The sequence below is a fragment of the Endocarpon pusillum genome (genome assembly GCF_000464535.1).
Source record: "Endocarpon pusillum Z07020 unplaced genomic scaffold C698727, whole genome shotgun sequence".
In the NCBI taxonomy this organism is placed as follows: domain Eukaryota; kingdom Fungi; phylum Ascomycota; class Eurotiomycetes; order Verrucariales; family Verrucariaceae; genus Endocarpon; species Endocarpon pusillum.
The window spans coordinates 165,528-177,791 of NW_006913508.1; the positions used below are offsets into that span (position 1 = coordinate 165,528).

A 12,264-nucleotide genomic window follows, 5' to 3' on the forward strand; every position below is an offset into this window, starting at 1 on the left:
CCATGCTCTGCCATATGCTCGTCCACCCGTGTTTTCCCACGATAGGCGATGTTGGCTGTAGTCCAGCATGTGCAGTGGGTTGCTTCATGAGTCGTGATGCTGTAGAATTACTGATTGTTAACAATAGCCGCCATTATACTCCCATGCATGTAGTTTGGTTTGACATATCTTATTCACACAGGATGAGTTACGATCCAGTGGGGGTGAGGTAAAAGGGAGGTGAGGTAGGCCCACGCCACCATGACCATTTTGTCCTTACATCGGAGGGTGAGATTGAACGTCAGGATGGATCAAATTGTACAGGAAGGCAGAGGGTGTCAGTGCAAAGCACGCAATCACGGTTAGCAAGTTGAGTACAAACAGAATGCCCTTCAAAGCGAGTCTGTCTGTCTAATCACGAAAAGGGCTGTGCACAACAGCTAAGCAGCAACTATCTTAGTAGGTTTTCCTCCCTACCATAGCTGCTCGATTGGAGAGGATGATCGCAAACGCCTGCTGAGCCGCTGCAGCACCCTGGAAATAACACTCCTTTAAGAGAGAACGGAACGTGAGGCTCGTCAACAATTCCTTGGTATTCGGATCGTGGTTTGCACATTAACCCCCTTTCTGTTTGCTACCGCATACCCTATGACCCTTGCCCAGCCGCAGTGCCATCCAGGAAAAGCTCGACAATGTCAAATATGTACGCTGAAAAGCCTCGACACCTGGAAGCCCTGATCTGGAATGTGAACCAGTCGTTGTCGCCCACAAGACCGTGCCCATGCTGAGCGCCAATGAATGCGATGCTGCTGCTTTGGAAATTGAGTCGGATCCGATTAACTCTTAGCCTGTTTAAACTTGACTCATAGCAAGGACATATTTCAGGGGGTCGTAGGCTGCGGGGGTGCAGACGGCGTCTCGTCAACACCTTGTCCTCGGCACATTGGACAGGAATTTCGTCCTGTGGTGAGCCACTAGAAGTTGTGTTAGTCATTACCTTAGCTTGTACTAGCACTGAGAGATAGCTCACCTCATCGATGCATTCGCGATGATACATGTGCTGACATTTGCCCAATCTCCTAACCTCTTCCTTCGCTTCGTAATCACAGAGACAAATCAGGCAGCGGTCACCTGCGAGTATTGCGATGGTCGATTCTCCGTCATTAGTCAATGACTGGCCAACCAGAGTTTCTGGCCCCTGCACCAAATTGTAGACCCCTCCAGCGGAGACAACATCATCTTGAGTGGCAACAGGAGGCTTCACCGGTCCAAGGAGAGTGGACAACAACTGCATGTCTTCGTAGGATGGACTGTCTGTAAACAGTGTTGGCATTGTGAAGGCTGGGTGATCAGGCGACACGTTCGTACCAACCACGTAGATTAGCCAACTGCGACCTCCCCCAGGAGGGGCATTGTCGGGTTCAACCACACCATTACGACGAGTGGCTCCAGAGCTCAGTTCTGGGCGTCGAGCAAATTCTGAGTCGCTTCTGCGCCTCTGCCTCGCAGTGCTCAGGAAAGTATCTCTAGAACGTTCGTCTGTCATGATCGATGGATGCTCATTCAAGTGAGGGAGGATGGGAGAATGGATCGCGGAGGCAGAAGATGGCCGACGGTTGGGTGTTGCAGCTCCAGATCGAGCATCTGCGGGAGTCGAAGGAGGTGGATTAGGACCTGGTGGGCTCTCTGACAACAATGTTGGTACTGAGTTGGGTTGAGCAGTCGGTGAGGATGATTCTGTTGAAGATCGGTTGATGGTGTTTCTCGGCCTGTGATGTCTCTGGCTGTCATACTGCGCAGGAAATGAGCTAAAACTTGTCATCGAATTTCGGCGACTATTCAACCTTGATCTGGCTTCTGAGCGACGGAGTAGTGCACCAGAGGCACCACTACGAAGGACGTTGGTGGTAGGGAAGAAGGGCATACTGAGAAGAGCATCAAGGCTTGGGCCAAGATTGCTTTCTTCGCCAGAGCCTTCGGTATTTGATGGCATGGATCGTACCCCTACAAGAACGAGTGTTACTGTCCGCTCGTTATTTGTTCCTGCAGTCATGCCGTCTAGGTTCTCTACTGGAGCGTGATCCGGAGCCGCAGCATTACCAGACAAGGATGTCATTGTGGACGCAGGCTCAGTATTAGGAAATTGAAACACCCTCAGGAAATTGACTGGTGGGAGATTGCCGTCTGCACTACCACTGGGACTCGTATTCTCACTGGATTGAGCATCCGCTGCCTCTTGTAGCGTGCGAACAAAGCTCTGTATCGGGCCATCGAGAGCATCGTTACCCATCGATCTTATGCCAGATGTCAAGGGACTGGGGTGGCCAGAAAGCTGTGCTGCAATACTCGTAGCGGCGAGCTGCAGAACTTGCGATAGCGGCGGGTGCTCGCCACGACGAATCAGTCTTGTTGATCTAGATCGTAAGGCATGGGGAAGACGTCGCATGCCGTTCTGTGACAGTCGCGAGTTTGACAAAACGTTCCTAGCTTCGGGCTCAACAGCGTCTAACTCATGGGGCGCATCATCAAGGTCAAGTCGAGGATCCGTAGTCGACAGAGGTGGAAGCAGATGGTCCGAGTCATCAGCAAACGCAACTCGCGAGGGTCTTCTGGGGGGCGTCCGCGGGGCTGCCTGGTGACTTGAGGACTCCGCAGAATGATTGAAGAGACTATATATGGGAAATGATAGCGAATCAACAACCCTGCTTAATCGAGCACGCCTACGTGCGGAACTTGAAGGGCTACCTGCAGACACATCTGAAGATGGTGAAACATTTGCAGTATTTACCTCCTCTGGCTCATCTCCGATTGGCTGACCGCTCGAATATTGTGTTGGGAACGGGCCTCGAATTGTATGCCTCCTTGAATTCGAGGTTGTTGTTCTTGATGTTCTGAAGATTGTGTTAATGGTGCGGCGAGATCTGTTACCATCACCTAACCGCTGGAATTCTTCTTCGTTCCATCGTCTTCCAGAAAGACCCATCCGATGAGCGCGGCCTTCGGCAGCTGTCTCCTCTCCACTATTCAAGAGACCCCGAGCCACTGCGCTTGGAAGCATTCTTGAACCTAGCCGGGACATGGTGGATTGCCTTCTTGCCAACGGTGCCGCAGCAACGTGTGTGATAGGAGCATCGCGCATTCCTAGGTCCTCCATATTCACCAACGGACGTTCTTCCTGCTCATAAACAATTGCATCTGTTCCGATTGTTTCACCTGTTTCTCTCTCGACTGTTATTGACTGAGAAGATATTTGCCTTCTAAACGTGCCGTAAATGTTGACCTCGGACCGACTTTCTTGCCGTAGCCTGTCAAGGCTTGTTGCTGGCTCTGCACGCTGGCGGACTGGTAATGGGTTTGTAGTTTCGCTCTCATGCAGCCGGTCATTTTCACCACGATCGGAAAGAAGCTGTCGGAACCGTCTAGGATGTCTTTGCAAGAAGTTGGGTGCCTGGGATGAGCTTGAATTCCCCATTCTGGTGGCGGCTCGCTGTGTGGATGACGATGTTTAGCAGCTGTGCATCATTTTGTGCAGATTTTTTGCCTTAGACCACAATTTACAGCAAAATTGCAGCCTTGTGCAATTCTGTTTGATTCTCGTGGTGGGTGTTCCTACATTAAGTACTCTGGGGCAAGGAAAAGTGCCAGGGCTGAGACAGTCTCGTCGTCCCAGACACAAACACCAATACCCGTGCTGTTGAGCAGAACTTTCTCGATCGCACAATGTGCTTTTCCTGCGACCGTCTTAGTAGAAGTGCGCAACGGCCTCGTACAGAAGAAGGTTGATCCTCAGAGGGAAGAAGGGTGGAAGTTGAGAGGAGTTTCGGATGCCGGATCATGCAGGCTGCGGCAGTATCTGCATATGCTGTGAGGTGATACCTGTGATCGGAGATTGCGTGGAAGGTGCAAAACGATACGGGAAGAGTGTTGGATACTTCCGAAGTATATCACGATGGAGAGTGAGGTTCGGTTGAGCTGGATGACGGTGTTGAGTGATGTTTGTTCATGGAAGGAGTTGATCTTGGCTGCTCAGGCTATCTAACTTAGCTGAAGTTGAACAGAGGATGGCCCCTAAATAAAATAGTGTCACCTAGTCAGTCACTACTACTGCCTGTCTGGCATGGTCGTTCAGATAGGGATGCTTGTGATAGAGTAATGCCTCCCAACACGGTAGACATCTGAAACGAGTGCCTTAGAAGCACTCCTCCCTCACTTTGTAGCACCCTGCACCAGCGCCCGAAACTTCAAGCCTACTTGCTAACCCTTGTCAGAGCCGACCAGAAATGCACTATACGATTTAGTTAAAGCACAACGGCCTCCGGGCCGTCTGGGCCAATTATCCTGCAGCTGTCTTGCCATTTCTAACGCCTGCGCTGTCCCTGAGCATTGCTTCACATCTCTAACCCTTGCTGCTTGTGCCTATCAACGCCTGGCCTTGAAAAGAGCTTCGTGAATGTGACACAGGCAGGATCAGCTGGACTACCACACCACAATAAATCTTGACGAAGATGGCCACGTCCTACTTCAAACAGAACACACAACTTGGAGAACTGTTCGGTTTACCCATTGACAAACTAAGTCCGAATGATGTTGAGTGTTTCTGTTGAAGCTGCGTGGCTATCTTGTGGCACAGTTATACACATTATCCTGTAACTGCCCATTCCGACCATGTTCAGTCTGCCTTTGCATTCCTTCCATCGCCCTACTCAAATCAGGAACAATGCCAGTCGCTCAAGGAAGCGCAAACGGCAAGGCTCTTATACTTCCGAGCAGGAGAGAGGGCAGGATGCACTGCTACCCGACAGCTACACCGGATCCCCAGGCACCTTATCCTCTTCACGACGGTCTGCAGTCACAGCAGTGCTTACCCCTGACGAGATCTATCAGTGTGCTGTTGCGGGCCAACCTGTGGGAGACGCATTGCAAGGTCATCCCTTTCCTCATGCAGATAATACCAACAGATGGCGGCCTTCTAGATTCGACTACGACTTACGGCAGGAACTAAAACCAGCTCATACTTCCCATGTAGAAAGAGACGGGTCTTTGGTTGTCCAGTCATTGCATCAACAACATCTAGCTGTCATGACGACCATACTACACCGATCCCTGCTAGAGCAAGATTTTTCGCGCGCCGGTAAAGCACTGGGCATGATGTTGCGCGATGAGGTAGGAGGTAGGCCAGTTGATGTTCGAGCAGAATGTAGATGGGGCATTGGCGCCGAGATATTACTACGCCAGGATGCTCAGAAGCAGCACAGAAGCCAAGAACAATCCGGTCCATCCTCCCCGGAGCAGTACACGGGTTCGGACAGGCCAAAAGCATGGTTCTCAAGAAAAGGATTCGAAGACGCAAAAAGGTACTATGAGAGGTTGATTGTACAGTATCCCTTCTACAAACAAAACCCTGGCGCAGTGAATGCTTTAGACTTTTATCCTGCTATGTTTGGGCTATGGATATATGTGGTTCAACAGGAAGCCAAGCTAAAGTCATCACAGCCAAAATCTGGACTGAACGACCCGGATGACAACCAAGTTATACTGGAAGAGCTATCGCAAGCCAAAGAAATCGCTGACCGAATGGAGTCGGTGATGAGCGCACCGCCGTACAGAGAGGATGCTGACCTAATCGACCTGAGTAGAAACGTTCATATTTGGATCCATGATCTTGAGGAAGCATCGGCAGTTCATACAGATCAGATTGATGCAATAAATCAAGGAGAAGATGCCTCGATGGAATTTTTGACCTCAGGGGTAACCAAAGTTTCTTTACAAGGTCAGACCTGATCTGGAGTAAGGCCTGGCTAACATTCCACGACCTCTGGCTCGCAGCACAAAATTAGCAGATGTGGACCGGACAACATGTTCAAGGCAAGCATATGAGGTCACGCTGCCATACCAGTATAGTACCTTTTTGAAGTCGATAGGCTCCAACACGTCAAACAGGCTTTATGTCTTTGACTACGCATCCCATTAAGCAAGACTAGATCCAGATTAGCTGTTTCGAATCTTTTTGACCGGGCTCTTGCCTTCGGTCAATTTGAAAATGTCAACCAAAACTCCCGGTGAAGTTAGTAAAATTCTTATAAGTTGAAGCTTCTTGGCTGCATTCGGGAGAAATTGGACGGGTCCGTGACAGCCGCACTTGCTGTGGCTGCAAGTTGAATGTGGCGCTGGTTCGTGCGGATAGATGTCGATCTTCTGAGATCAAACCATTCTCTAGTCTTTCTTCCCCAGAAGTGCAACCTATCACCTCCTTACTACAGTATAAGGCATAAGTATTGTTAGCTTCAAGCCAGAAATTCCGTATTTTACATGGCTTGACGAAGTTGCACTTTACTGAAACGACGTCTAGTCTGTATGGCTCATAGAACAGAGCCAATCACCATGATTAACGAGGGTCAAGATTTACAATAGCCCAAAAGGATGCCAGACCCTTGTATCAAAAACTAGCTATCACTAGTTCACACCAACAATACTTATGCCTCCTACCGTAGTACATGAAACATTTTGCGTGGCAGAATTTGGCAAGGGTTATCTGAATAGAGGCCTGGTACGATGGCGAAACGTGAACCAATTGGTTGACTTGCTGCAATGCAGGGTCCACCGCAAACTAGAAACGTCGATGAGATATCAAGGGTAACTAGATCGTCCTCGGAGGGCAGTTGCGCAACTTTGTTCACACATGGCTGCCGCTCTGGCAAGTGCCCCTCTTCGAGGTTGACGTCAAGCCTTGCTGTGCCTTTTGATGTTCGTCATAGTATGTAACCTGCTGGGCCTAGAGTATATTTCTACTGTTTACCCGTTATTATCGGATTGATCAACTTCTACTAATCACCTAACAACCAACTCTGTCCAGTGCACAGCAAGAGTAAGCAGCTGAAGCCTTGGTCTTGCTGTGAGATTAGCAACTCACCATCTTTCAGCTACATATTGAAACCACCTATCACACACTTTTCGTGCAAAGCAATAATGGCCGACCAAAAGCAAGGTGGTACGTTTCTCACGCAGTTCGCTTTAGCGGCAGTCTTCATGATGTCCTATTTGCACCGACAGCCTACCCTGCCTTCAACCTTTTACTCGATTACCCAATGCCCATTGCACGTCCTGGCCCTAGGTCAGCATAAGTGTGCAATGTCATCCTACATCGCTACCACTTTCCGCACATGATGTCTTCTTGCTGCTTCTGCTGCGGGGTAATGTTCGCAAGTAGGTCTGACTGACAGGTCTCGTCAGGCAGTATTCTCGGTAACGTTGCGGATACGGCCGGCAAAGGAGTCTCAGGTGAGCGTCAGCAACAACGGTGTACGAGAAGCTAAGTACTAACCTCTCTGTAGGAGTGACGAACACTGCTGGTAATGCTGTTGGAGGTAGGTGTCAACGCAGTTTGAGCGGGTGGCGTGTGCAAGCTGTCTAATATATTCCAGGCATCGGCAAGGGGCTAGGTGACACGGTTTCTGGTGTCACTGAAGGGCTGGGTAATACTGCCAAAGGCGCTGGAAACACGGTCAAAGACACCACTGGTTCTGTTGGTGGTGCTGCTGGGGGCGCTGCAGACAAGACAGATGACTCAATTGGTGGCAAGAAACAAACCGCGGACAACCCTCTTGGGTTGTAATTTGTAAACGGGGACTGGGGAGTCTGCTGTCTCTTGATTTGTACGGCATCTCAACCGTTTCGCTCCACCAAAAGACCGTGTATAGGAAACATAACAAATTAACATATTGTTTGTGGCTATTCTGGTGCCTCGTTCAGCTCACATGCTCTCCAGTCTGGATACCAAAACAATTTGGGAAAGACACTGGCTTGAGCCTCCAGCTTTGGTTGTCCCGTTATTGGATATCCCTCCCAGATTTAGACCAACTACGATGTTTCTTAAGTCTACCACATATCTGAAAAACGGAGAGTAGATATCATTAATGTGAACGTGCTGCCGCGTTGCCCGAAAGTGGTTAGTGTAATTAATGCCAAGCCACAACTGCATTGGGAGGCAAAGCTTCCGAGCTCGCAAGTACCTCGACCCCGAGGATTTGTTATTGTTCCCTTTCTTGCACTTTTTCTCTTCTCGGCTGGTCAAAAGCACAATGGTGAGTTTTCAAGCACAATTCTTTTCGGGAAGACTTCTTACTAATCGCAAACATTCTCCCAGGTTCGTGGACAACGCGGAGTCGACCCTTGGACACAAAGACCTAGCTACACTGCCTACAAGTCACCTTATGGTCCTGTGTATGTGTGATCTCACAGACTCTTTCGCAACCAAGTTCAGACGCAGGACCTGTTTCTGCTGCGGTTAGGAGCAGCAATAAGGGCTGACTGAGCTGGTTGGGCAGATACAACACCAGAACCCACTTCCACGGCACAAGCCTCGGGACATTGGCAAGATAGTATGTTCTATTGTTTACATCCTCATGTTCAGGCGATCGTCGTCTCCATGGCAGAAACTGTATTACTGTGTAGGCTTCTGCACAACGAATTCTTTCGACCACACATGACGATTATCGCACCCTCTGGCCCCCATCGTCCTTCTCAATGACAAACATGCGACTAACACTTTCTCTGCAGTGGCACCATAGCAGCAGGCTTCGGTGCTTCCGCCGGAATCTTCGCTCTCTTCTTCTTCGGCGAAGTCCCCAAAGTTCGAAACGACATCCTCAGCAAAATGCCTTTAATAGGCGACTATTTCGTCAGAGAAGTCCCGCCGGAGGACAATCCGTTCTAAGCGATCTAAGATCTACAAAACAATGGAGAGAAGCATGAAAGGAGGATGAAATGGGAATTGTACAAAGGAACCATTAGCATGATGACCGGCGTATCTGAATGGAAGTGCGGTTTATCCGAAACATTCCTCTGCCTCTCCTGCGGCTGTGGCCGGGAATGTTGAGCAATCGCATCGATCGTCTTGATGTTCTTACTTGTCTGTCAAATTCCGTCCTCTTAGTTCCCTCTCCTAAGACCTCCCCAGTCTCCTTCGATTACTTGCAACTTTCCCTCATATGGTCTCCAAAAATGCATTCCAGTTGTTTCATGGCCAATTTGCTCAATTCGCTCAATTCTCTCCTCAGCTCTCGGTTACATGTTCCGCCAGCTTGAACTGCCTTCCCTCTGATTCGGTTAAACGTTTCTGGCTTTACATCTTTCCTAGAAAATTTCTTCTTCCTGCTACCTAGGTACTGCTATATCTTTACATCTCCATCCACTCAACCCTGCCAGCGCATATGCCTCTACGGCATCAATAACGGAAAGTCGACAGTACGAGAGCATCATACACTAGTCTTCATGCCCGGGACGTCTAAATACCTGGGCCCAATACCTTTGTAACCTAACCGTAGCACAACTAAAACCAGGACAGATATTATTCTTGCCACACATCGGACGATAGTGAGATACTTGTTCCCCGAGCAATCGTTGCAGTTGTTCAAGGCTTTCTACCTGGCCGGATGATGGGAACGAAAGACCCCGGACTCATCTGAGTTTCGTTCTCAACAAGCGCAAGACGATCCAAACAGTGTCATTCCCTGTTCCGATCTCCTTTGATTCAGCCGAAGAACATCTTCATCTCAGAGCTTGCCAATTCGTCTCAGTAAGAATAGCGTTCGCAAACGATACTAAGACCGTGCCGTCAAGACCGAGTATATTGTGAAGAATAACTATTCACGGCCATTGGCAGCGCCAATACCAAGATGCTCTTGCCAGAAGCCAAGCTATGCCACCCAAGAAAACGCCCCCGTAATTACAGCCGTCAGCTCCCAAGCAAGCGGATCCCAGAGACCTTGCCTATCGTAACCTCCACCAACAAAAGAAAGCCCTAACATACTATACATCAATCAGCCTTCTCCGTCCCTCCACCCCCACCACCAACACCCATGCCATTCAATAAACCCTCCTTTCCATCCAACTTGAAATAACCACCCCCGTTACCACTCGCTCCGTGCCTCATCTTCCTCTTCCCTAACGTTGCCACCCCAGCAATGCTCGCAAATAATAACCCAAGCGCCAGGTACGGATGATAGGATCCGAAATGGCGGATCTGGAAGAAGATGTTCTCGAGGGTGCCGATGGTGGATTTGGGCTGAATTTTAGGCGGGGAGGAGGCGACAATTTGGTGGAGGGTTTCGAGGATGGAGGTTCGGGAGGGGATGATGTAGGCGCCAGAGGTTGTAGTGTCCCAGTATTGTTTGTTCTGTAGGAGGCAAAGCAAAGAGAGGTTAGTCAGTAAGCTTGGATTGGGGGGTACGGGTTTCTTGTTTCAACAAGCAGAGGGATGGTTCTGCGATGGGAGAGATGGGCAGACATACCTCTTCATCATTGATGATAACGCGATCACCATCCGTGACATCGACGCCGTATGTAGTTCTCAGCCAGCGCTCCCAGAAGACGCCGTCCACCCATGCGAAAGTGACCGGTTTTCTGAAGTCTTCTTCGCGGATGCCGATTCTTTGGCTTTTGGCCTGTCGTAGGGCACGCTGATCGTTGCGGTCTTCAGCTTCATCAATACGGAGCTGCTTCGCGTCTCTCATTTCCTGGCGCTCAAGCTGGAATAGCTGTGTCTGCTTATCCATCCACTCGAGCGCAGCATTCTTGAGCTCGCGCTTCGACTGGATGAAGTCATCTGGTCGGTTCCGAGAAAGGATGCCCAAGACTACAAATTTATTGGTGAGGATGTCGAGTGCATTGGGTATGGTCAGTTCCGGCACGATGGGTAGCCAGACAGACTGCATCCAGGTGAGCACCCTCCGGAAGTCGCGCATGTCTTTTGGCGCGAGAGCTGTGTAGTACGTTGGTACACCGTCTCGAGAGACGAGGAGGCGTGGCCATGTGGAAATCTTGAATCGCTCGGCCAGCGCTGGAGAGTCTGTTTTCACGATCTTGGCATGGCCGATCAAGCTGAGAGTCAAGCGATCTAGAGCTGCAAAGTCTTCAGAAGTGGTTGCGTGATCAAAGAAGTAGGTGAAGATGACCTCTTCTGTCTCTTCCATGTCTTTGAACTGCGCAGCGTCAACATACTTGACATCCGAATCGAGAGCCTTCTCGGCAAAGGACAAAAGATCGCCCAGTCCTCGCAGGCCATCATACCCAACCCTTTCGCCGCCACGGAAGTAGTGGATGGTTGGGTAGCCCTTCACGCGAGCTTCTTTGCACAGGCGGGACTGGGCGTCGCAGTTGACTTCTCCTACGTTAAGCTGACCTTTCATAGCCTTTGCCATCTGATCCCAGGTGGGGGCGAGGGCCTGACAATGTCCACACCATGGAGCGTAGAATTTGATGAACCATGCGTCTTGCGAACTGGTCACCAGCTTTTGGAAAGTTTCGGCCGTGAGGGAGATAGAAGTACCCTGTGGATTGGGGGCCGGCCCAGTCCTGCTGACTTCTTTTGTTCTGCCCGCCTTGGCTGTTTCGGACGACAGCATTGCGGTATTTGTCGCATCTGCAAGAGCGGCGGCCTGATCATTGTGCTTTTCTCCCGCCGCAGCCCCTGCAGCAACGTCCTTGTCCTTGGCTAAAGGTGTTTCGGGCATTGCTGTGCGATCAACTCGATTAGCTCCAACTTCCGGCACTTTCAGGCCCTCTCGAGGCCGTGAGCCAGGTCTGATCTGTTCAAGTTTCTCTTCGACGTAGTGGCTCAAAGCTGGCATGCTCTTCTCTCCAGTATACTTTTCAACAAATTCGCCGTTTTTGTATAGCATGAGTGATGGCCAGGCCTTGATGTTATTCTTTGCACAAGCATCACCGAAAGCGATACAATTCATCCTCGCAAAATGAAAATTATAATAGCCATGGAATCCATTCAAGGAGTTTGGGGTGTCTGGCGAAGGGGACTTGGTTTGCGACTGAATTGGTGACGATGTATAATAGAATTCGTACAGAGTCTGCCACGTCGGCGCAAAAGCCTGACAGTGTCCGCAACTTGGAGAGAAATGCTCGACGAACCTAACGCTCCAGTCAGCCTCATACAATACTGCAGAATCCTTCTTTCCGTGCTTACCAATATCCATCCTTAATCGTTTCATTGAACTGTTCACCCTCAATATCTTTCATCTGAGGGACTTTAATGTCGTTGAAAGTAGTATATTCAGTTCCTTCGTCATCACCTGCAGCCGCTGCAGCAGAGTCTGCCGTCTTGTCCCCATTCTGAGCAACTATCTTTGCATCGTTTTCTTGTGGGGGCCGTGCAGCGGATATTGGTCTCAAAAGCGACGACAATAACACCCAGACCAACACTGACCTCATGGTAGCGCTCTGGGCGCAGAGTTGACCGTCCCTCGGCCTGACTGATTAATGTTGGAAGAGTGC

At 49.9% G+C, this 12,264-nt stretch overlaps 3 protein-coding genes across 3 annotated transcripts; 1 reads left to right on the forward strand and 2 right to left on the reverse strand.

The window, feature by feature from the left end:
* Positions 1 to 625: 625 nt before the first annotated feature.
* Positions 626 to 3,451, reverse strand: EPUS_02256 (uncharacterized protein; the record flags this gene model as incomplete). Its single annotated transcript, XM_007787739.1, has 2 exons — positions 626 to 940; positions 1,010 to 3,451. 2 exons carry the CDS (start codon positions 3,449 to 3,451, stop codon positions 626 to 628), a joined length of 2,757 nt encoding a protein of 918 aa, XP_007785929.1.
* A 3,494-nt stretch (positions 3,452 to 6,945) lies between these two features.
* On the forward strand, positions 6,946 to 8,692 carry EPUS_02257 (uncharacterized protein; the record flags this gene model as incomplete). Its single annotated transcript, XM_007787740.1, has 6 exons — positions 6,946 to 7,090; positions 7,210 to 7,257; positions 7,311 to 7,343; positions 7,401 to 7,587; positions 8,304 to 8,357; positions 8,536 to 8,692. 6 exons carry the CDS (start codon positions 6,946 to 6,948, stop codon positions 8,690 to 8,692), a joined length of 624 nt encoding a protein of 207 aa, XP_007785930.1.
* Positions 8,693 to 9,793: 1,101 nt separating this feature from the next.
* Positions 9,794 to 12,201, reverse strand: EPUS_02258 (uncharacterized protein; the record flags this gene model as incomplete). Its single annotated transcript, XM_007787741.1, has 3 exons — positions 9,794 to 10,153; positions 10,269 to 11,901; positions 11,957 to 12,201. 3 exons carry the CDS (start codon positions 12,199 to 12,201, stop codon positions 9,794 to 9,796), a joined length of 2,238 nt encoding a protein of 745 aa, XP_007785931.1.
* Between the last annotated feature and the right edge of the window lie 63 nt (positions 12,202 to 12,264).